At 42.4% G+C, this 26,024-nt stretch overlaps 1 protein-coding gene across 2 annotated transcripts in view; it reads right to left on the bottom strand.

Moving 5' to 3' along the window:
• Positions 1 to 8,275: 8,275 nt before the first annotated feature.
• card11 (caspase recruitment domain family, member 11) overlaps positions 8,276 to 26,024 on the bottom strand; it is a 94,416-nt gene continuing 76,667 nt past the window's right edge. The window contains exons 22-28 of one of the 2 annotated variants that reach the window (XM_031816429.1): positions 23,681 to 23,776; positions 23,459 to 23,576; positions 23,288 to 23,335; positions 16,715 to 16,897; positions 16,454 to 16,578; positions 11,509 to 11,624; positions 10,775 to 11,360 (exon numbers count right to left, since the gene is read on the bottom strand). In XM_031816429.1, coding sequence (XP_031672289.1) covers positions 11,156 to 11,360; positions 11,509 to 11,624; positions 16,454 to 16,578; positions 16,715 to 16,897; positions 23,288 to 23,335; positions 23,459 to 23,576; positions 23,681 to 23,776 — 891 coding nt within the window. In that variant the 3' untranslated portion in view covers positions 10,775 to 11,155. Of the gene's footprint in view, positions 11,361 to 11,508; positions 11,625 to 16,453; positions 16,579 to 16,714; positions 16,898 to 23,287; positions 23,336 to 23,458; positions 23,577 to 23,680; positions 23,777 to 26,024 lie in introns of both variants that reach the window. The other variant, XM_031816430.1, reaches the window with a different exon arrangement.

Raw genomic sequence — 26,024 nt, 5'->3', positions numbered from 1 at the left:
ACATGGTTAGCAGATGTTAATGCGAGTGTAGCGAAATGCTTGTGCTTCTAGTTCCGACAATGCAGTAATAACCAACGGGTAATCTAGCTAACAATTCCAAAACTACTACCTTGTACACACAAGTGTAAAGGGATAAAGAATATGTACATAAAGATATATGAATGAGTGATGGTACAGAGCGGCATAGGCAAGATGCAGTAGATGGTATCGAGTACAGTATATACATATGAGATGAGTATGTAAACAAAGTGGCATAGTTAGAGTGGCTAGTGATACATGTATTACATAAGGATGCAGTCGATGATATAGAGTACAGTGTATACTGTACGTATACATATGAGATGAGTAATGTAGGGGTGTAAACATTATATTAAGTAGCATTGTTTAAAGTGGCTAGTGATATATTTTCCATCAATTCCCATTATTAAAGTGGCTGGAGTTGAGTCAGTGTGTTGGCAGCAGCCACTCAATGTTAGTGGTGGCTGTTTAACAGTCTGATGGCCTTGAGATAGAAGCTGTTTTTCAGTCTCTCGGTCCCAGCTTTGATGCACCTGTACTGACCTCGCCTTCTGGATGATAGCAGGGTGAACAGGCAGTGGCTCGGGTGGTTGTTGTCCTTGATGATCTTTATGACCTTCCTGTGACATCGGGTGGTGTAAGTGTCCTGGAGGGCAGGTAGTTTGCCCCCGGTGATGCGTTGTGCAGACCTCACTACCCTCTGGAGAGCCTTACGGTTGTGGGCGGAGCAGTTGCCGTACCAGGCGGTGATAAGCCCGACAGGATGCTCTCGATTGTTGATCTGTAGAAGTTTGTGAGTGTTTTTGGCGACAAGCCGAATTTCTTCAGCCTCCTGAGGTTGAAGAATCATTCTTCACGATGCATTCTTCACGATGCTGTCTGTGTGGGTGGACCAATTCAGTTTGTCTGTGATGTGTGCACCGAGGAACTTAAAACTTACTACCCTCTCCACTACCGTTCCATCGATGTGGATAGGGGGGTGTTCCCTCTGCTGTTTCCTGAAGTCCACAATCATCTCCTTAGTTTTGTTGACGTTGAGTGTGAGGTTATTTTCCTGACACCACACTCCGAGGGCCCTCACCTCCTCCCTGTAGGCCGTCTCGTCGTTGTTGGTAATCAAGCCTACCACTGTTGTGTCGTCCGCAAACTTGATGATTGAGTTGGAGGCGTGCGTGGCCACGCAGTCGTGGGTGAACAGGGAGTACAGGAGAGGGCTCAGAACGCACCCTTGTGGGGCCCCAGTGTTGAGGATCAGCGGGTGGAGATGTTGTTACCTACCCTCACCACCTGGGGGCGGCCCGTCAGGAGGTCCAGTACCCAGTTGCACAGGGCGTGATCGAGACCCAGGGTCGCGAGCTTGATGACGAGTTTGGAGGGTACTATGGTGTTAAATGCTGAGCTGTAGTCGATGAACAGCATTCTCACATAGGTATTCCTCTTGTCTAGATGGGTTAGGGCAGTGTGCAGTGTGGTTGAGATTGCATCGTCTGTGAACCTATTTGGGCGGTAAGCAAATTGGAGTGGGTCTAGGGTGTCAGGTAGGGTGGAGGTGATATGGTCCTTGACTAGTCTCTCAAAGCACTTCATGATGACGGAAGTGAGTAGTCGTTTAGCTCAGTTACCTTAGCTTTTTTGGGAACAGGAACAATGGTGGCCCTCTTGAAGCATGTGGGAACAGCAGACTGGGATAGGGATTGATTGAATATGTCCGTAAACACACCAGCCAGCTGGTCTGCGCATGCTCTGAGGGCGTGGCTGGGGATGCCGTCTGGGCCTGCAGCCCTGCGAGGGTTAACATGTTTAAATGTTTTACTCACCTCGGCTGCAGTGAAGGAGAGTTCGCATGTTTTCGTTGCAGGCCGTGTCAGTGGCACTGTATTGTCCTCAAAGCGGGCAAAAAAGTTATTTAGTCTGCCTGGGAGCAAGACATCCTGGTCCGTGACTGGGCTCGTTTTCTTTTTGCAATCCGTGATTGACTGTAGACCCTGCCACATACCTCTTGTGTCTGAGCCGTTGAATTGCGATTCTACTTTGTCTCTATACTGACACTTAGCTTGTTTGATTGCCTTGCGGAGGGAATAGCTACACTGTTTGTATTCGGTCATGTTTCCGGTCACCTTGCCCTGATTAAAAGCAGTGGTTCGCGCTTTCAGTTTCACGCGAATGCTGCCATCAATCCACGGTTTCTGGTTTGGGAATGTTTTAATCGTTGCTATGGGAACAACATATTCAACGCACGTTCTAATGAACTCGCTCACCGATTCAGCGTATTCGTCAATGTTGTTGTTTGACGCAATACGAAGCATATCCCAGTCCACGTGATGGAAGCAGCCTTGGAGCGTGGAATCAGATTGGTCGGACCAGCGTTGAACAGACCTCAGCGTGGGAGCTTCTTGTTTTAGCTTCTGTCTGTAGGCAGGGAGCAACAAAATGGAGTCGTGGTAAGCTTTTCCGAAAGGAGGGCGGGGGAGGGTCTTATATGCATCGCGGAAGTTAGAATAACAATGATCCAAGGTTTTACCAGCCCTGGTTGCGCAATCGATATGCTGATACAATTTAGGGAGTCTTGTTTTCAGATTAGCCTTGTTAAAATCCCCAGCTACAATGAATGCAGCCTCAGGATATGTGGATTCCAGTTTGCAAAGAGTCAAATAAAGTTTGTTCAGAGCCATCGATATGTCTGCTTGGGGGGGAATATATACGGCTGTGATTTATAATCGAAGAGAATTCCCTTGGTAGATAATGCGGTCGACATTTGATTGTGAGGAATTCTAAATCAGGTGAACAGAAGGACTTGAGTTCCTGTATGTTGTTGTGACCACACCACGTCTCGTTAACCATAAAGCATATGTCCCCGCCCCTCTTCTTACCAGAAAGATGTTTGTTTCTGTCGGCGCGATGCGTGGAGAAACCAGCTGGCTGCACCGACTCCGATAGCGTCTCTCGACGTGAGCCATGTTTCCGTGAAGCAAAGAACATTACAGTCCCTGATGTCCCTCTGGAATTCTACCCTTGCTCGGATTTCATAAACCTTGTTGTCAAGAGACTGGACATTGGTGAGAAATATGCTAGGGAGTGGTGCACGATGTGCCCGTCTCCGGAGTCTGACCAGAAGACCGCTTCGTTTCCCTCTTTTACGAAGTCATTTCTTTGGGGTCGCCGGCTGGGATCCATTCCGTTGTCCAGGGTGAAAGGATCTGCTTCGCGAAAGTCATATTCTTGGTCGTACTGTTGGTGAGTTGACGCTGCTCTTATATTCAGTAGTTCTTCTCGACTGTATGTAATGAAACCTAAGATGACCTGGGGTACCAATGTAAGAAATAACACATAAAAAAACAAAAAACTGCATAGTTTCCTAGGAACGCGAAGCGAGGCGGCCATCTGTCAGCGCCGGAAGTACAAGAAGCAAAGAGAAAGAAGCAAACAGAAACAAAAAGTAATGAAACAAAAACAATGGGAAAGAAAGTTCTTAACATAATTGCCCACTAGAACAGACATGACTGCTTACCAAAATATACAAGTTCCACTAAGCAAAATACAGGCTCTCCACATATTGTATTAATGGAGACCAGGTTTAGTCTAACTTCTGTCCTGACCTATGCACAGTGTACCTTCTCCAGAGGCAGAGATGACATCACCTCCTTAACCCACTACATAAAGGAGGGTGGTTTGCAGACTTCCAGTGAAAGAGGTCGAGGCGGTGAGCTAGCGGCGAGTAACATTCTGGTGTAGGGAAAGTACCCCAAAAATGGCAGTGACCGGGTTGGGGGCTAACAGTTGTATTACACATATGTGAGAATGCCTCGAAAATGGGGTCCCAGAGGCCACTCAAAGATTGGCATGACCAAAACATGTGTCCCACAGTTGCTAGGCTCAGTACTGTGTAGCCATATATCAATGAGCCCATGCCTTATGTAAAACGATGATGTGTGGATACACTCAGTACTGTGTAGCCATATATCAATGAGCCCATGCCTTATGTAAAACGATGATGTGTGGATACGCTCAATACTTTGTTGCCAAATATCATCGGGTAGCTTGCCACCTATGTCTTGCTCCCATGCAGATTTTGTACACTGCTCAAAAAAATAAAGGGAACACTTAAACAACAGAATGTAACTCCAAGTCAATCACACTTCTGTGAAATCAAACTGTCCACTTAGGAAGCAACACTGATTGACAATACATTTCACATGCTGTTGTGCAAATGGAATAGACAACAGGTGGAAATTATAGGTTCTGCAGGTGGGGACCACAGACCACTTCTCAGTTCCTATGCTTCCTGGCTGATGTTTTGGTCACTTTTGAATGCTGGCGGTGCTTTCACTCTAGTGGTAGCATGAGACAGAGTCTACAACCCACACAAGTGGCTCAGGTAGTGCAGCTCATCCAGGATGGCACATCAATGCGAGCTGTGGCAAGAAGGTTTGCTGTGTCTGTCAGCGTAGTGTCCAGAGCATGGAGGCGCTACCAGGAGACAGGCCAGTACATCAGCAGACGTGGAGGAGGCCGTAGGAGGGCCACAACCCAGCAGCAGGACCGCTACCTCCGCCTTTGTGCAAGGAGGAGTAGGAGGAGCACTGCCAGAGCCCTGCAAAATGACCTCCAGCAGGCCACAAGTGTGCATGTGTCTGCTCAAACGGTCAGAAACAGACTCCATGAGGGTGGTATGAGGGCCCGACATCCACATGTGGGGGTTGTGCTTACAGCCCAACACCGTGCAGGACTTTGGCATTTTCCAGAGAACACCAAGATTGGCAAATTAGCCACTGGCGCCCTGTGCCCTTCACAGATGAAAGCAGGTTCACACTGAGCACATGTGAAAGATGTGACAGAGTCTGGAGACGCCGTGGAGAACGTTCTGCTGCCTGCAACAATAAACCACTGGGCTCAAATTACTGGCACCCCTGACTGGTAATGTACAAACAATACTTAAAAAATCATTATAGAGAGAAACTCAAAATACCAACATGTGAGAAATACTGTACTTTATTAATGTTTCAATGGAACCATGCAAAATCATACAATTATTTAATACAAAAATAAATCTAACCAAAATCAAGGTTTCATAATTATTGGCACTTGTAGAGAAATGCTATTTCTTATGCAGGTGACCAAACTTGTGTTAATAAAGGGCTACAACTCAAAGTAGAGCCTGTGGGGTCCCCTACAGGATAGCTCCCGCATTACACTAATGGCCAAAACCAGCGCACACACACATAATCTCCTTTGTAGCTGAACATTGTGCCCGAAGAGGATTCTACGATGACGGACAGACAACTGAGCCAATGGCGGAAGACTACAGACTACACCCCAGCTGAACCAATCCAAAGATCCGATCTTCCAGAATCAACCTACTTTCTATTCTATATATTAGTGGTGTACTGATTGTAACGGTCTCTTCTTCGTCTGCAGTTCCGTACGAACCAGCGGGAGAGCCGTAATTACGCTGTTCTAGATATCTTCACTCTGAATAAACTGTAGCTTGTCATACAATTTACCACCTTGTCTGAATCGATCCTTGACCGACTCGCCCTTCTACATATCTAATTTCTAACACACTCCTCATTTAGTACTTAGTGCAACCACCTCTGGCAAGGATAACAGCATGGAGTCTTTTCCTGTAATGTTTGACAAGGTTAAGGAACACATTTTGAGGGATTTTGGACCATTCCTCTATGTAGATCCTTTCAAGATCCTTCACATTCTTGGGTTTACGCTTATCAATTGCCCTCTTCCACTCAGCCCACAGGTTTGCGATTGGATTAAAGTCCGGCGACTGAGATGGCCATGGCAGAACATTGATTTTGTTGTCACAGAACCATTTCTGTGTGGAACTTGAGGTATGTTTTGTGTCATTGTCTTGTTGGAAAATCTACATATGGCCAAATCAAATGTATTTGTCACATACACATGGTTAGCAGATGTTAATGCGAGTGTAGCGAAATACTTGTGCTTCTAGTTCCGACAATGCAGTAATAACCAACGAGTAATCTAACTAACAATTCCAAAACTACTGTCTTATACACAAGTGTAAAGGGATAAAGAATATGTACATAAAGATATATGAATGAGTGATGGCACAGAACGGCATAGGCAAGATGCAGTAGATGGTATCGAGTACAATATATACATATGAGATGAGTATGTAAACAAAGTGGCATAGTTTAAAGTGGCTAGTGTGTCGTGGAAATGTTCTGTATTTACCAAATCATGAGAGCAAACCACACACTAGTCAGAGTTAGTTATCACAAAGTCCATCTTTAATTATATGAGCTCCATCACAACCCTGTGACTCTCAGATGAATTCAGTGTCTATCAATGAATTCTCTGAGAGTCCCTTACACATTGCAACTGAGATCCTTTATAGCAAAGACACACATAGCCAGACAGCATAGGCATAATTTATCGTTCAGCTTTGTCTCCTAAACTATGTTCTTTTCTCAAACTCAGAACCATAAACAAATCCTCCATATCAACAGGCATATATCAAATCCATCCTATCTTGACAAGATCACACATTTACTGGCACACAGACATTGTGGAACCAAGAGATCCACGCTTGACATCACCCCTCTCTCCGGCCCAAGCAACTTAGTCTTGACAGAGACCAGATGACTGCAAACCCCGCCACAGTATTATACAAACACATTCTGATGAGAAGTAACTTACAAACATATGATGAATATAAAACATCTTACCTATGTTACCAACTAATTCGGATTATTCTCCAACAAGTGATACATGTATTACATAAAGATGCAGTAGATGATAGAGTACAGTATATACTGTACGTATACATATGAGATGCGTAATGTAGGGGTGTAAACATTATATTAAGTAGCATTGTTTAAAGTGGCTAGTGATATATTTTCCATCAATTCCCATTATTAAAGTGGCTGGAGTTGAGTCAGTGTGTTGGCAGCAGCCACTTAATGTTAGTGGTGGCTGTTTAACAGTCTGATGGCCATAAGATAGAAGCTGTTTTTCAGTCTCTCGGCCCCTGCTTTGATGCACCTGTACTGACCTTGCCTACTGGATGATAGCGGTGTGAACAGGCAGTGGCTCGGGTGGTTGTTGTCCTTGATGATCTTTATGGCCTTCCTGTGACATCGGGTGGTGTAAGTGTCCTGGAGGGCAGGTAGTTTGCCCCCGGTGATGCGTTGTGCAGACCTCACTACCCTCTGGAGAGCCTTACGGTTGTGGGCGGAGCAGTTGCCGTACCAGGCGGTGATACAGCCCGACAGGATGCTCTCGATTGTGCATCTGTAGAAGTTTGTGAGTGCTTTTGGTGACAAGCCTTCTGGCAGAGGTAACCAGATTGTCAGCCTAAATTGCCCGATACTTGGTGGAATTCATTATGCCATCAATCTTAACCAGTGCCACTGGATCTCTGGAATTAAAACCGCCCCAAAACATCACTGACCCCCCTCCATATTTCAACGTGGGTATGAGGTTCCTCTCCTTGCATCTCTTTTTTGATGTCAAACATCTATAATGATATTGTTTATATTTGTTTAAGCATTGTTTGTACATTGCCAGTCAGGAGTCATTTTGGAGCCCACTGTGCTTACTACAGGCTCACCAATCAACAATGCAACATAATTAAAAGCTTAAAATCAAATTTTATTGGTCACAGTCACATGACTTCAAATCAGATGTTATTGGTCACATACACATGGTTAGCAGATGTTAATGCGAGTGTAGCGAAATGCTTGTGCTTCTAGTTCCGACCGTGCAGTAATATCTAACAAGTAATCTAACAATTTCACAACAACTACATTATACACACAAGTGTAAAGCAATGTATATGTATATGTCAATTTATGGATGAGCGATAGCCGAACGTCATAGGCAAGATGCAGTAGATGGTATAGAGTACAGTATATACATATGAGATGAGTAATGTAGGGTATGTAAACATTATATAAAGTGGCATTGTTTAAGTGACTAGTGATACATTTATTACATCCAATTATTGATTATTAAAGTCACTAGAGATTGAGTCTGTATGTCGGCAGCAGCCATGTCAGTGATGGCTGTTTAACTTCTTTGGGCTAGGGGGCGGTATTTTCACGTCCGGATGAAAAGCGTAGCCAGAGAAACTGCCTGCTACTCAGGCCCAGAAGCTAGGATATGCATATTATTAGTAGATTTGGTTAGAAAACACTCTGAAGTTTCTAAAACTGTTTGAATAATGTCTGTGAGTATAACAGAACTGATTTGGCACAATCCATCCAGGGATATTTTTTTTTTTGGTTCATCTGTTTTCCATTCGTTTTCTATGGCATGCCCGTTTTAATAGAAATATGATTGCAGTTCCTATCGCTTCCACTAGATGTCAACAGTCTTTAGAAATTGGTTGATGTTTTTCCTTTGAGTAGTGAAGATGTAGCCCTTTCCTTTCTGGGAGTCGAGCCTATTGGACTGTTTTGTTTGGGGTGCGCGACCTGAAGCTCATCCACTTTGTTTTTGTCTGGTATTCAACACAATTCCGTCTTAAATTTGATCGATTTATATACATTTTAAAATACCTGTACCTGATTAGGAAAGTTGTTTGAAATGTTTGGACCAAGATTACAGGTAATTTATTAGATACTTTGTAGTCATGTTGGGCGAGTTGGAACCAGTGTTTTTCTGAATCAAACGCGCCAAATAAATGGACATTTTGGGGATATAATGATGGAATTAATCGAACAAAAGGACCATTTGTGATGTTTATGGGACATACAGAAGATCCAACAGAAGATCTTCAAAGGTAAGGCATGAATTATGTGTCGTGCCTGGCGGGTTGAAATATGATTGTCATGTGTTTGTATGATGGGGTGCTGTCCTCAGATAATAGCATGGTTTGCTTTCGCCGTAAAGCCTTTTTGAAATCTGACACGGTGGCTAGATTAACAAGAAGTTAAACTTTAATTTGGTGTATTGACTTGTGATTGTATGAAAGCTAAATTTTTCTATTTTTTATTTGAATTTTGCGCTCTGTCATTTCACCGGATGTTGTCAAATTGATCCCGCTAACGGGATTTGATCCCTAAGAAGTTTTAACAGTCTGATGGCCTTGAGATAGAAACTGTTTTTCAGTCTCTCTGTCAGCTTTGATGCACCTGTACTGACCCCGCCTTCTGGATGGTAGCAGGGTGAACAGGCAGTGGCTCAGGTGGTTGTTGTCCTTGATGATCTTTATGGCCTTCCTGTGACATCGGGTGGTGTAGGTGTCCTGGAGGGCAGGTAGTTTGCCCCCGGTGATGCGTTGTGCAGACCTCACTACCCTCTGGAGAGCCTTACGGTTGTGGTCGGAGCAGTTGCCGTACCAGGCGGTGATACAGCCCAACAGGATGCTCTCGATTGTGCATCTGTAAAAGTTTGAGTGGTTTTGGTGACAAGCCGAATTTCTTCAGCCTCCTGAGGTTTTTCACCACGCTGTCTGTGTCGGTGGACCACACAAACTTTCCACCTTCTCCACTACTGTCCCTTCGATGTGGATAGGGGGAGGGTTCTCCCTCTGCTGTTTCCTGAAGTCCACGATCATCTCCTTTGTTATGTTGACATTGAGTGTGGTTGTTTTCCTGACACCACACTCCGAGGGCCCTCACCTCCTTCCTGTAGGCCGTGTCGTTGTTGTTGGTAATCAAGCCTACCACTTTAGTGTCGTCTGCAAACTTGATGATTGAGTTGGAGGTGTGCATGGTGAACAGGGAGTACAGGAGAGGGCTGAGAACGCACCCTTGTGGGGCCCCAGTGTTTAGGATCAGCGGGGTGGAGATGTTGTTTCCTACCCTCACCACCTGGGGGCGGCACGTCAGATAGTCGAGGCCCAGGGTCGCGAGCTTAATGACAAGCTTGGAGGGTACTATGGTGTTGAATGCTGAGCTGTAATCGATGAACAGAATTCTTACATAGGTATTCCTCTTGTCCAGATGGGTTAGGGCAGTGTTCAGTGTGATTGCATCGTCTGTGGACCTATTGGGGCGGTAAGTAAATTGGAGTGGGTCTAGGGTGTCAGGTAGGGTGGAGGTGAAATGGTCCTTGACTAGTCTCTCAAAGCACTTCATGATGACGGAAGTGAGTGCTACGGGGCGGTAGTCGTTTAGCTCAGTTACCTTAGCTTTCTTGGGAACAGGAACAAGACTGGCCGTCTTTGAGCATGTGGGAGCAGCAGACTGGGATGGGATTGATTGAATATGTCCGTAAACACACCAGCCAGCTGTTCTGCGCATGCTCTGAGGACGCGGCTAGGGATGCCATCTGGGCCGGCAGCCTTGCGAGGGTTAACACGTTTAAATGTTTTACTCACGTTGGCTGCTGTGAAGGAGAGTCCGCAGGTTTTGGAAGCGGGCCATGTCAGTGGCAATGTATTGTCCTCAAAGCGAGCAAAGAAGTTGTTTAGTTGGTCTGGGAGCAAGAAATCGGTGTCCGCGACGGGGCTGGTTTTCTTTTTGTAGACCCTGCCACATACGTCTCGTGTCTGAGCCGTTGAATTGCGACTCTACTTTGTCTCTATACTGAAGCTTAGCTTGTTTAAATGCCGTACAGAGGGAATAGCTACACTGTTTGTATTCGGTCATGTTTCCGGTCACCTTGCCATGATTAAAAGCAGGTGTTCGCGTGCTTTCAGTTTTGCTCGAATGCTGCCATCAATCCACAGTTTCTGGTTGGGGAAGGTTTTAATATTCACCGTGGGTACCACATCACCGATGCACTTGCTAATAAACTCACTCACCGAGTCAGCGTATACATCAATGTTATTATCTGAGACTATCCGGAACATATCCCAGTCCACGTGATCGAAGCGATCTTGAAGCGTGGAATCAGATTGGTCGGACCAGCGTTGAACAGACCTGAGCGCTGACCACAGGTTCACCCAATGTGACATAATAATGAAATGCTGACTACAGGTTTACCTCTCAACAATTTTGTATTTTATTTAACCTTTACTTAATTAGGCAAGTCAGTTAAGAACAAATTGCTATTTACAATGACGGCGTACCCCAGCCAAACCAAGACGACGCTGGGCCAATTGTGTGCAGCCCCTACTGGGGACTCCCAACTATTTTGTGGCATCTAACCCAGCGTCGCCATCTTGCACACCTTGTGTGTGTGTGAGGTGTGTGCATGCATTAATCTGTGTGTGTTACAGCAGGTCTTGCTCCACCCAGACAGTCTTCCTCTGTTCCTCCTGGATTCTGTCTTTCACCACTCTGATGAGGTCATCAGGCCCAGCCCATTCCTCAGGCTCCAGACACGCATAGAGACACGGAACACTCTCCAGCTCTCTCTCTCTGCTCCGACACACTCTGACAAACTCCTCCTCACTGTCCACACGAAGGGGCAGCTTCCTGTTGGAGACAGAGGTGAGGGGTTAGGAACACTCTCCAGCTCTCTCTCTCTCTGCTCCGACACACTCTGACAAACTCCTCCTCACTGTCCACACGAAGGGGCAGCTTCCTGTAGGAGACAGATGCAAGGGGTTAGAGGTCAGAGTACCTTAGCTTCCTGATGTTCTTGTCACAGATCTTGATGTGGATGATGATTGGGTAGATCTCTCTCCTCAAAAGGTCTTTAACACAGCTCACGTCAGCCTCCATCAAACAGTGTTTACCCTGCACACAACAGACCTGGGTTCAAATACTATTTCAAATATCTCAATTCCTTTCATATACATTTCCAAATGAACAAATTCAACAAGTAGTTGAATATTGGAATGTACTTGGAAATACACTTGGAAAGTACTGGCATGTATTTGAAATACTAAAATACACCGATTTAAATCCAATCATGTTTCTGGAAGGCTGCCCATGTGCTCCCTCTCTACCAAGGTGATGACCCCTGAGTAATGATCTCCTGATCTCTAAACTGTCTTGTCACTCAGGTTTCTGGAAGGCTGCCCATGTGCTCCCTCTCTACCAAGGTGATGACCCCTGAGTAATGATCTCCTGATCTCTAAACTGTCTTGTCACTCAGGTTTCTGGAAGGCTGCCCATGTGCTCCCTCTCTACCAAGGTGATGACCCCTGAGTAATGATCTCCTGATCTCTAAACTGTCTTGTCACTCAGGTTTCTGGAAGGCTGCCCATGTGCTCCCTCTCTACCAAGGTGATGACCCCTGAGTAATGATCTCCTGATCTCTAAACTGTCTTGTCACTCAGGTTTCTGGAAGGCTGCCCATGTGCTCCCTCTCTACCAAGGTGATGACCCCTGAGTAATGATCTCCTGATCTCTAAACTGTCTTGTCACTCAGGTTTCTGGAAGGCTGCCCATGTGCTCCCTCTCTACCAAGGTGATGACCCCTGAGTAATGATCTCCTGATCTCTAAACTGTCTTGTCACTCAGGTTTCTGGAAGGCTGCCCATGTGCTCCCTCTCTACCAAGGTGATGACCCCTGAGTAATGATCTCCTGATCTCTAAACTGTCTTGTCACTCATGTCTCTGGAAGGCTGCCCATGTGATGACCCCTGAGTAATGATCTCCTGATCTCTAAACTGTCTTGTCACTCAGGTTTCTGGAAGGCTGCCCATGTGATGACCCCTGAGTAATGATCTCCTGATCTCTAAACTGTCTAGCGAACATTTTATAATCTTCAATCAACAGCTTAGATCTTTTCTAGCTTCAAAATGTACTTCAATAGTGTCTGATCAAGGACAATGTAAATATAGCAGGTTCTTCTGTACATTGGCTGGTAGTCTACACTTGTTGTATTCGGTACATGTGACAAATTAAATTACATGTGACTTGATTCCATTTTTTGGTTTAGAAAGACCTCTTGTGAAAACTTCCTCCATACCTTACTTCATTGTTAAATGAGTGACATACGAGTCACCAGACCTGGTCACAGGGATGGTTAACTACAGAATTTGGGGAATCTGCTTTGTTGTTTTGCACCCGTGTATGAAATTATCAAATTAAACATGTTGGTCGCATACACATGTTTAGCAGATGTAATACAGAGCTCTCTGCACCTTGATGCTCCGGGGCCTCCAGGGCAGTTCAAGTTGTTAATGGAGGACCTCAATGGAATGATCTGCAGAGCACTCTGCACCTTGATGCTCCGGGGCCTCCAGGGCAAGTTGTTAATGGAGGACCTCAATGGAATGATCTGCAGAGCACTCGGCACCTTGATGCTCCGGGGCCTCCAGGGCAGTTCAAGTTGTTAATGGAGGACCTCAATGGAATGATCTGCAGAGCACTCTGCACCTTGATGCTCCGGGGCCTCCAGGGCAAGTTGTTAATGGAGGACCTCAATGGAATGATCTGCAGAGCACTCTGCACCTTGATGCTCCGGGGCCTCCAGGGCAAGTTGTTAATGGAGGACCTCAATGGAATGATCTGCAGAGCACTCTGCACCATGATGCTCCAGGGCAGTTCAAGTTGTTAAACTACTGAACAACCGATTGGCACGTGTGTTTTTCTGTTGTTCATTAGAAAATCGTTTTCCTGACCAATTCTGCGTTTGGTTAATGATGTTTGTCCCCCTTGAGCCATTGTAGATGCAGAAGCACATTTCACAAAAAAAAAAACTGAATGAATCTAAGACAATTTAAGAAATCTGTTTTTGCCAAGGATGTTTTAGTTGCAAATGTTTACATCTAACTAAGGTGTTTGGTGCAGTATTTCTCAAGTAAAGAAATGGGCGTCGTGTCGTCTTATGTAACCAAGTTGGAGCTGCTGGGCAGGTCTGTCTCACTGTCTGTGCTATTAGATAGAAACCATTCATTTACCCGTTGTGACGCACGGATGTTCCAAACTCCGTTTTAGACTTTATGACCAAAAGGATCCTTATATTAGTAATAATAGGATCCTTATATTAGTAATAATAGGATCCTTATATTAGTAATAATAGGATCCTTATATTAGTAATAATAGGATCCTTATATTAGTAATAATAGGACCCTTATATTAGTAATAATAGGATCCTTATATTAGTAATAATAGGATCCTTATATTGGTAATAATAGGATCCTTATATTAGTAATAATAGGACCCTTATATTAGTAATAATAGGACCCTTATATTAGTAATAATAGGACCCTTATATTAGTAATAATAGGATCCTTATATTAGTAATAATAGGATCCTTATATTAGTAGTAATAGGACCCTTATATTAGTAATAACAGGACCCTTATATTAGTAATAATAGGATCCTTATATTAGTAATAATAGGACCCTTATATTAGTAATAATAGGACCCTTATATTAGTAATAATAGGATCCTTATATCAGTAATAATAGGACCCTTATATTAGTAATAATAGGATCCTTATATTAGTAATAATAGGATCCTTATATTAGTAATAATAGGACCCCTATATTAGTAATAATAGGATCCTTATATTAGTAATAATAGGACCCTTATATTAGTAATAATAGGACCCTTATATTAGTAATAATAGGACCCTTATATTAGTAATAATAGGATCCTTATATTAGTAATAATAGGATCCTTATATTAGTAATAATAGGATCCTTATATTAGTAATAATAGGATCCTTATATTAGTAATAATAGGACCCTTATATTAGTAATAATAGGACCCTTATATTAGTAATAATAGGACCCTTATATTAGTAATAATAGGATCCTTATATTAGCAATAATAATAGGACCCTTATATTAGTAATAATAGGATCCTTATATTAGTAATAATAGGATCCTTATATTAGTAATCATAGGATCCTTATATTAGTAATAATAGGACCCTTATATTAGTAATAATAGGATCCTTATATTAGTAATAATAGGACCCTTATATCAGTAATAATAGGACCCTTATATTAGTAATAATAGGACCCTTATATTAGTAATAATAGGCCCTTATATTAGTAATAATAGGCCCTTATATTAGTAATAATAGGACCCTTATATTAGTAATAATAGGACCCTTATATTAGTAATAATAGGATCCTTATATTAGTAATAATAGGACCCTTATATTAGCAATAATATGACCCTTATATTAGTAATAATAGGATCCTTATATTAGTAATAATAGGACCCTTATATTAGTAATAATAGGATCCTTAAATTAGTAATAATAGGATCCTTATATTAGTAATAATAGGACCCTTATATTAGTAATACTAGGACCCTTATATTAGTAATAATAGGACCCTTATATTAGTAATAATAGGCCCTTATATTAGTAATAATAGGCCCTTATATTAGTAATAATAGGATCCTTATATTAGTAATAATAGGACCCTTATATTAGTAATAATAGGATCCTTATATTAGTAATAATAGGCCCCTTATATTTGTAATAATAGGACCCTTATATTAGTAATAATAGGACCCTTATATTAGTAATAATAGGATCCTTATATTAGTAATAATATGCCCTTATATTAGTAATAATAGGCCCTTATATTAGTAATAATAGGATCCTTATATTAGTAATAATAGGATCCTTATATTAGTAATAATAGGGCCCTTATATTAGTAATAATAGGATCCTTATATTAGTAATAATAGGGCCCTTATATTAGTAATAATAGGATCCTTATATTAGTAATAATAGGGCCCTTATATTAGTAATAATAGGACCCTTATATTAGTAATAATAGGGCCCTTATATTAGTAATAATAGGACCCTTATATTAGTAATAATAGGACCCTTATATTAGTAATAATAGGGCCCTTATATTAGTAATAATAGGATGCTTATATTAGTAATAATATGATCCTTATATTAGTAATAATAGGCCCTTATATTAGTAATAATAGGCCCTTATATTAGTAATAATAGGACCCTTATATTAGTAATAATAGGATCCTTATATTAGTAATAATAGGGCCCTTATATTAGTAATAATAGGATCCTTATATTAGTAATAATAGGGCCCTTATATTAGTAATAATAGGACCCTTATATTAGTAATAATAGGACCCTTATATTAGTAATAATAGGATCCTTATATTAGTAATAATAGGCCCCTTATATTAGTAATAATAGGCCCCTTATATTAGTAATAATAGGATCCTTATATTAGTAATAATAGGACCCTTATATTAGTAATAATAGGATCCTTATATTAGTAATAATAGGACCCTTATATTAGTAATAATAGGATCATTATATTAGTAATAATAGGACCCTTATATTAGTAATAATAGGATCCTTATATTAGTAATAATAGGATCCTTATATTAGTAATAATAGGACCCTTATATTAGTAATAATAGGACCCTTATATTAGTAATAATAGGACAACCTATTTACACTTCGGGGATTTATTGCTTTTCATTTTTTCAATGCAGTCGCTCTTTAAAATGAAGGACCTCATTGTTGAGGAATGCGTTTTCTTTTTAAATTGCTTGTAATATTGTGTGGTTTTATTACGTGGTATTGGAAAAGAGGCCTTGGTCTCAATGGGACTCCCTGCTAAAATAAAGGTTCTATAAAATAAATCAGTCAAGATGTAAAATAGTATGTACCTTTGCAGCAACAGCCTCTATGTTCTCAGGAGAGACAACCTCGTAGGTGTTGGTGTTCTTCTCTCTGGAGGAGATGATGGGTTCAATCCTCTGTCTCATTAAGAACTCTTCTTTAGTTAGGACATCTGGAATACATGACCTTTTATTAATATAATATAACAAAATAATATTAAACACACACACACACACACACACACACACACACACACACACACACACACACACACACACACACACACACACACACACACACAACCCGACCTGGTTTGCAGATGTTGAAGTCCATGGCTCCACCCATGTTGAGTATCTTCTGAATAATGGTCCGGGCCAGACTGTTTGGACTGATCAGAACCGGCCTCTTCCTCTGGACCCGCTGAGGGGAGACCAGGCTGTACGGAACCAGGTTCACACTCCTACTCACATCACTGTATGGGTCTGCACAGTCTTCACACACACACACACACATTGTAAAGGGTACAGGTTGTAGAGTGTATAATAATATACAGCATAAATATATACAATGCTAATATACACTGCTCAAAAAAATAAAGGGAACACTTAAACAACTTCTGTGAAATCAAACTGTCCACTTAGGAAGCAACACTGATTGACAATACATTTCACATGCTGTTGTGCAAATGGAATAGACAACAGGTGGAAATTATAGGTTCTGCAGGTGGGGACCACAGACCACTTCTTAGTTCCTATGCTTCCTGGCTGATGTTTTGGTCACTTTTGAATGCTGGCGGTGCTTTCACTCTAGTGGTAGCATGAGACTGAGTCTACAACCGACACAAGTGGCTCAGGTAGTGCAGCTCATCCAGGATGGAACATCAATGTGAGCTGTGGCAAGAAGGTTTGCTGTGTCTGTCAGCGTAGTGTCCAGAGCATGGAGGCGCTACCAGGAGACAGGCCAGTACATCAGGAGACGTGGAGGAGGCCGTAGGAGGGTAACAACCCAGCAGCAGGACCGCTACTTCCGCCTTTGTGCAAGGAAGAGCACTGCCAGAGCCCTGCAAAATGACCTCCAGCAGGCCACAAATGTGCATGTGTCTGCTCAAACGGTCAGAAACAGACTCCATGAGGGTGGTATGAGGGCCCGACATCCACAGGTGGGGGTTGTGCTTACAGCCCAACACCGTGCAGGACGTTTTTCATTTGCCAGAGAACACCAAGATTGTCAAATTCGCCACTGGCGCCCTGTGCTCTTCACAGATGAAAGCAGGTTCACACTGAGCACATGTGACAGTCTGGAGACACCGTGGAGAACGTTCTGCTGCCTGCAATATCCTCCAGCATGACCGGTTTGGCGGTGGGTCAGTCATGGTGTGGGGTGGCATTTCTTTGGGGGGCCGCACAGCCCTCCATGTGCTCGCCAGAGGTAGCCTGACTGCCATTAGGTACCGAGATGAGATCCTCAGACCCCTTGTGAGACCATATGCTGGTGCGGTTGGCCCTGGGTTCCTCCAAATGCAAGACAATGCTAGACCTCATGTGGCTGGAGTGTGTCAGAAGTCCTTGCAAGAGGAAGGCATTGATGCTATGGACTGGCCCGCCCGTTCCCCAGACCTGAATCCAATTGAGCACATCTGGGACATCATGTCTCGCTCCATCCACCAACGCCACGTTGCACCACAGACTGTCCAGGAGTTGGCGGATGCTTTAGTCCAGGTCTGGGAGGAGATCCTTCAGGAGACCATCCGCCACCTCATCAGGAGCATACCCAGGCGTTGTAGGGAGGTCATACAGGCACGTGGAGGCCACACACACTACTGAGCCTCATTTTGACTTGTTTTAAGGACATTACATCAAAGTTGGATCAGCCTGTAGTGTGGTTTTCCACTTTAATTTTGAGTGACTCCAAATCCAGACCTCCATGGGTTGATACATTTGATTTCCATTGATAATTTGTGTGATTTTGTTGTCAGCACATTCAACCATGTAAAGAAAAAAGTATTTAATAAGAATATTTCATTCATTCAGATCTAGGATGTGTTATTTAGTGTGTTACTAATGGTTTTCTTTGAGACTGTGGTCCCAGCTCTCTTCAGGTCATTGACCAGGTCCTGCCGTGTAGTTCTGGGCTGATCCTTCACCTTCTTTATGATCATTGATGGCCCACGAGGTGAGATCTTGCATGGAGCCCCAGACCGAGCGTGATTGACCGTCATCTTGAACTTCTTCCATTTTCTAATAATTGCGCCAACAGTTGTTGCCTTCTCACCAAGCCTATTGTCCTGTAGCCCAACCCTGTGCAGGTCTCCAATTTTATCCCTGATGTCCTTCCACAGCTCTCTAGTCTTGACCATTGTGGAGAGGTTGGAGTCTGTTTGATTGAGTGTGTGGACAGGTGTCGTTTATACAGGTAACGAGTTCAAACAGGTGCAGTTAATACAGGTAATGAGTGGAGAACAGGAGGGCTTCTTAAAGAAAAACGAACAGGTCTGTGAGAGCCGGAATTCTTATTGGTTGGTAGGTGATCAAATACTTATGTCATGCAATAAAATGCAAATTAATTACTTAAAAATCATAGTGATATTCCGGATTTTTGTTTTAGATTCCGTCTCTCACAGTTGAAGTGTACCTATGATAAAAATTACCTCTATATGCTTTGTAAGTAGGGAAAACTGCAAAATTGGCAGTGTATCAAATACTTGTTCTCCCCACTGTTGGTGTGTGTGTATAGAGAGAGAGAGAAACAGGGTGTAGGGTGTATAGGTGTGTGTGTGTATAGAGAGAGAGAGAAACAGGGTGTAGGGTGTATAGGTGTGTGTGTGTATAGAGAGAGAGAGAAACAGGGTGTAGGGTGTATAGGTGTGTGTGTGTATAGAGAGAGAGAGAAACAGGGTGTAGGGTGTATAGGTGTGTGTGTGTATAGAGAGAGAGAGAAACAGGGTGTGGGGTGTATAGGTGTGTGTATATATAGAGAGAAACAGGTGTAGTGTATAGGTGTGTGTATATAGAGAGAGAAACAGGTGTAGTGTATAGGTGTGTGTATATATAGAGAGAGAGAGAAATAGGTGTGTGTGTATATATAGAGAGAGAAACAGGTGTAGTGTATAGGTGTGTGTGTGTATATATAGAGAGAGAAACAGGTGTAGTGTATAGGTGTGTGTGTATATAGAGAGAGAGAAAAAGGTGTAGTGTATAGGTGTGTGTGTATATAGAGAGAGAGAGAAATAGGTGTGTGTGTATATATAGAGAGAGAAACAGGTGTAGTGTATAGGTGTGTGTGTATATAGAGAGAGAAACAGGTGTAGTGTATAGGTGTGTGTGTAGAGAGAGAGAAACAGGTGTAGTGTATAGGTGTGTGTGTAGAGAGAGAGAGAGAAACCGGTGTAGTGTATAGGTGTGTGTGTATATATGAGAGATAAACAGGTGTAGTGTATAGGGGTGTGTGTGTGTATATAGAGAGAGAAACAGGTGTAGTGTATAGGTGTGTGTGTGTGTGTATATAGAGAGAGAAACAGGTGTAGTTTATAGGTGTGTGTGTATATATATAGAGAGAGAAACAGGTGTAGTGTATAGGTGTGTATATATATAGAGAGAGAAACAGGTGTAGTGTATAGGTGTGTGTATATATAGAGAGAAAAACAGGTGTAGTGTATAGGTGTGTGTATATATAGAGAGAGAAACAGGTGTAGTGTATAGGTGTGTATATATATATATGAGAGATAAACAGGTGTAGTGTATAGGTGTGTGTATATATAGAGAGAGAAACAGGTGTAGTGTATAGGTGTGTATATATATATGAGAGAGAAACAGATGTAGTGTATAGGTGTGTGTGTATATAGAGAGAGAAACAGGTGTAGTGTATAGGTGTGTATATATAGAGAGAAACAGATGTAGTGTATAGGTGTGTGTGTATATAGAGAGAGAAACAGGTGTAGTGTATAGGTGTGTGTGTATATAGAGAGAGAAACAGGTGTAGTTTATAGGTGTGTGTGTATATAGAGAGAGAAACAGATGTAGTGTATAGGTGTGTGTGTATATAGAGAGAGAAACAGGTGTAGTGTATAGGTGTGTATATAGAGAGAGAAACAGGTGTAGTGTATAGGTGTGTATATAGAGAGAGAAACAGGTGTAGTGTATAGGTGTGTATATAGAGAGAGAAACAGATGTAGTGTATAGGTGTGTGTGTATATAGAGAGAGAAACAGGTGTAGTGTATAGGTGTGTGTATATATAGAGAGAGAAACAGGTGTAGTGTATAGGTGTGTGTATATATAGAGAGAGAAACAGGTGTAGTGTATAGGTGTGTGTGTGTATATATAGAGAGAGAAACAGATGTAGTGTATAGGTGTGTGTGTATATAGAGAGAGAAACAGGTGTAGTGTATAGGTGTGTGTGTATATAGAGAGAGAAACAGGTGTAGTGTATAGGTGTGTATATAGAGAGAGAAACAGGTGTAGTGTATAGGTGTGTGTATATATAGAGAGAGAAACAGGTGTAGTGTATAGGTGTGTATATATATATATGAGAGAGAAACAGGTGTAGTGTATAGGTGTGTGTGTATATAGAGAGAGAAACAGGTGTAGTGTATAGGTGTGTGTATATATAGAGAGAGAGAAATAGGTGTAGTGTATAGGTGTGTGTATATATAGAGAGAGAAACAGGTGTAGTGTATAGGTGTGTGTGTATATAGAGAGAGAAACAGGTGTAGTGTATAGGTGTGTGTGTATATAGAGAGAGAAACAGGTGTAGTGTATAGGTGTGTATATATATATATGAGAGATAAACAGGTGTAGTGTATAGGTGTGTGTATATATAGAGAGAGAAACAGATGTAGTGTATAGGTGTGTGTGTATATAGAGAGAGAAACAGGTGTAGTGTATAGGTGTGTGTGTATATAGAGAGAGAAACAGGTGTAGTGTATAGGTGTGTGTGTATATAGAGAGAGAAACAGGTGTAGTGTATAGGTGTGTGTATATATATATGAGAGATAAACAGGTGTAGTGTATAGGTGTGTGTGTATATATAGAGAGAAACAGGTGTAGTGTATAGGTGTGTGTGTATATATAGAGAGAAACAGGTGTAGTGTATAGGTGTGTGTATATATGAGAGATAAACAGATGTAGTGTATAGGTGTGTGTATATATATATGAGAGATAAACAGGTGTAGTGTATAGGTGTGTGTGTATATAGAGAGAGAAACAGGTGTAGTGTATAGGTGTGTGTATATATTGAGAGAAACAGGTGTAGTGTATAGGTGTGTATATATATATGAGAGAGAAACAGGTGTAGTGTATAGGTGTGTGTGTATATAGAGAGAGAAACAGGTGTAGTGTATAGGTGTGTGTATATATATATGAGAGAGAAACAGGTGTAGTGTATAGGTGTGTGTATATATAGAGAGAGAGAAACAGGTGTAGTGTATAGGTGTGTGTATATATAGAGAGAGAGAAACAGGTGTAGTGTATAGGTGTGTGTGTATATAGAGAGAGAAACAGATGTAGTGTATAGGTGTGTGTATATATAGAGAGAGAAACAGATGTAGTGTATAGGTGTGTGTATATATAGAGAGAGAGAAACAGGTGTAGTGTATAGGTGTGTGTATATATAGAGAGAGAAACAGGTGTAGTGTATAGGTGTGTGTGTATATAGAGAGAGAAACAGATGTAGTGTATAGGTGTGTGTATATATAGAGAGAGAAACAGGTGTAGTGTATAGGTGTGTGTGTATATAGAGAGATAAACAGATGTAGTGTATAGGTGTGTGTATATAGAGAGAGAAACAGGTGTAGTGTATAGGTGTGTGTGTATATAGAGAGAGAAACAGGTGTAGTGTATAGGTGTGTGTATAGAGAGAGAAACAGGTGTAGTGTATAGGTGTGTGTATATATAGAGAGAGAAACAGGTGTAGTGTATAGGTGTGTGTGTATATAGAGAGAAACAGGTGTAGTGTATAGGTGTGTGTGTATATAGAGAGAGAAACAGGTGTAGTGTATAGGTGTGTATATAGAGAGAGAAACAGGTGTAGTGTATAGGTGTGTGTATATATAGAGAGAGAAACAGGTGTAGTGTATAGGTGTGTGTGTGTATATAGAGAGAGAAACAGGTGTAGTGTATAGGTGTGTGTATATATAGAGAGAGAAACAGGTGTAGTGTATAGGTGTGTGTGTATATAGAGAGAGAAACAGGTGTAGTGTATAGGTGTGTGTGTATATAGAGAGAGAAACAGGTGTAGTGTATAGGTGTGTATATAGAGAGAGAAACAGGTGTAGTGTATAGGTGTGTGAGTATATATAGAGAGAGAAACAGATGTAGTGTATAGGTGTGTGTATATAGAGAGAGAAACAGATGTAGTGTATAGGTGTGTATATATATATATGAGAGATAAACAGATGTAGTGTATAGGTGTGTATGTATAGAGAGAGAAACAGGTGTAGTGTATAGGTGTGTGTGTATATAGAGAGAGAAACAGGTGTAGTGTATAGGTGTGTGTGTATATAGAGAGAGAAACAGGTGTAGTGTATAGGTGTGTGTATATATAGAGAGAGAAACAGGTGTAGTGTATAGGTGTGTGTGTATATAGAGAGAGAAACAGGTGTAGTGTATAGGTGTGTGTATATAGAGAGAGAAACAGGTGTAGTGTATAGGTGTGTGTGTATATAGAGAGAGAAACAGGGCGTATAGGTAGTAGTGTACATGGTTTATGGTAGGATGTAGGTTTATGGTAGGATGTAGGTTTATGGTAGGATGTAGGTTTATGGTAGGATGTAGGTTTATGGTAGGATGTAGTTTGTGAATCCTGACTCAGGGTTTTGAAGCCTGGTCTGGGCAGCGTTGGGTTTCCTGTAGTGTTTAGGGTGTAGGGTGCAGGGTGCAGGGCTTACCATCCTGTCTCAGGGGTTTGAAGCCTGTTCTGGGCAGCATTGGGTTTCCTGTAGTGTTTAGGGTGTAGGGTGCAGGGCTTACCATCCTGTCTCAGGTTTTCGAAGCCTGGTCTGGGCAGCATTGGGTTTCCTGTATTGTATAGTGTGTAGGGTGTAGGGTGCAAGGCTTACCATCCTGTCTCAGGGTTTCGAAGCCTGGTCTGGGCAGCGTTGGGTTTCCTGAGCTCACAATGCGAACACGCTCACTGCTGTTCATACGCTTATACTTATTATCCACCCTGCTGACAAACTACACACACACACACACACACACACACATTGCACTTTACTGAGGAGATGGGTGTGTGTGTGTGTGTGTGTGTGTGTGTGTGTGAAGGTGTGTGTGTGTGTTACCTGTAGTATCTGTGTGATGAAGACGCTAGCTCTGGACATGCGAGGGCTGGATTTGGGGTCTGAGGACAGGCTGGACTCTTCAGGCTGTAAGCTGTTCTACACAACATAAACAACAACAACAACACATGTTATCAACAGCAAATCAAGACAGTTCAAGGTGTTTACATGTAGTTAGCTCACGGTTATTAAAGGGTTGATGGACACTGTAGAGTGCATGGAGAATAAGAGCACCTCCTCCAAGCTGCACACTGCACTGAGGATAGGAAACACTATAGAGTGCATGGAGAATAAGAGCACCTCCTCCAAGCTGCACACTGCACTGAGGATAGGAAACACTGTAGAGTGCATGGAGAATAAGAGCACCTCCTCCAAGCTGCACACTGCACTGAGGATAGGAAACACTGTAGAGTGCATGGAGAATAAGAGCACCTCCTCCAAGCTGCACACTGCACTGAGGATAGGAAACACTGTAGAGTGCATGGAGAATAAGAGCACCTCCTCCAAGCTGCACACTGCACTGAGGATAGGAAACACTGTAGAGTGCATGGAGAATAAGAGCACCTCCTCCAAGCTGCACACTGCACTGAGGATAGGAAACACTGTAGAGTGCATGGAGAATAAGAGCACCTCCTCCAAGCTGCCCACTGCACTGAGGATAGGAAACACTGTAGAGTGCATGGAGAATAAGAGCACCTCCTCCAAGCTGCACACTGCACTGAGGATAGGAAACACTGTCACTAGCAACAAATCCACCATAATCGAGCATTTCAATAAGCATTTTTCTACGGCTGGCCATGCTCCCCCCGCCCCCCCCGCTTCTCTTTCACTCAATTCCAAACAGCTGATGTTCTGAAAGAGCTGCAAATTCTGGATCCCTATAAATCAGCTGGGCTAGACAATCTGGACAATCTCTTTCTAAAATTATCCTCAAAATTCGTATCGTCTGAGATCCCCAAAGATTGGAAAGCTGACGCGGTCATCCCCCTCTTCAAAGGGGGAGACACCTTAGACCCAAACTGTTACAGACCTATATCCATCCTACCCTGCCTTTCTAAAATCTTCGAAAGCCAAGTTAATAAACAGATCACCGACCATTTCGAATCCCACCATACCTTCTCCACTATGCAATCTGGTTTCCGAGCTGGTCATGGGTGCACCTCAGCCACGCTCAAGGTCCTAAACGACATCACAACCACCATCAATTAAAGACAATATTGTGCAGCCGTCTTCATCGACCTGGCCAAGGCTTTCAACTCGGTCAATCACCGCATTCTTATCTGCAAGACTCAATAGCCTTGGTTTCTCAAATGACTACTTCACTAACTACTTCTCAGATAGAGTTCAGTGTGTCAAATTGGAGGGCCTGTTGTCCGGACCTCTACCAGTCTCTATGGGGGTGCCACAGGGTTCAATTCTCTGGCCAACTCTTGTCTCTGTATATATCATTGTCGCTCTTGCTGCTGGTGATTCTCAGGGCATGACACAGCCACATTTTTTTTTAAATAACAACAATTTAAATACATCCAGTCAATGTCTCTATGCCAAGTTGAACGGTTCATCTTTCAGAAGAATTTGGAACTGAGTTGATAGCCCATAGCTACATGTCTGATGGCTTTGTTCATTGGTTTATTATAAATCCCCATTAGTTCCTGCCAAGGCAGCAGCTACTCTTCCTGGGGTTTATTATGGATCCCCTTTAGTTCCTGTCAAGGCAGCAGCTACTCTTCCTGGGGTTTATTATGGATCCCCTTTAGTTCCTGCCAAGGCAGCAGCTACTCTTCCTGGGGTTTATTATGGATCCCCTTTAGTTCCTGTCAAGGCAGCAGCTACTCTTCCTGGGGTTTATTATGGATCTCCACTAGTTCCTGTCAAGGCAGCAGCTACTCTTCCTGGGGTTTATTATGGATCTCCACTAGTTCCTGCCAAGACAGCAGCTACTCTTCCTGGGGTTTATTATGGATCCCCATTGTTTAAGAACACATTTTTATAAAAAATAAATACAATATAAATATAGGACACAACACTACATAAAGAGAATCCTAAGACAACAACATAGCAAGGCAGCATCACATGACAACACATCATGGTAGCAACACAACATGTTCACAACATGGTAGCAACACAACATGGTAGCAGCACAAAACATGGTACAAACATTATTGGTCACAGACAACAGCACAAAGGGCAAGAAGGTAGAGACAACAATACATCACACAAAGCAGCCACAACTGTCAGTAAGAGTGTCCATGATTGAGTCTTTGAATGAAGAGATGGAGATAAAACTGTCCAGTTTGAGTGTTTGTTGCAGCTCGTTCCAGTCGCTAGCTGCAGCAAACTGAAAAGA

This window comes from Oncorhynchus kisutch, unplaced genomic scaffold (genome assembly GCF_002021735.2).
Source record: "Oncorhynchus kisutch isolate 150728-3 unplaced genomic scaffold, Okis_V2 scaffold796, whole genome shotgun sequence".
Lineage (NCBI taxonomy): Eukaryota > Metazoa > Chordata > Actinopteri > Salmoniformes > Salmonidae > Oncorhynchus > Oncorhynchus kisutch.
This window is presented reverse-complemented; position numbering and strand designations above follow the sequence as displayed.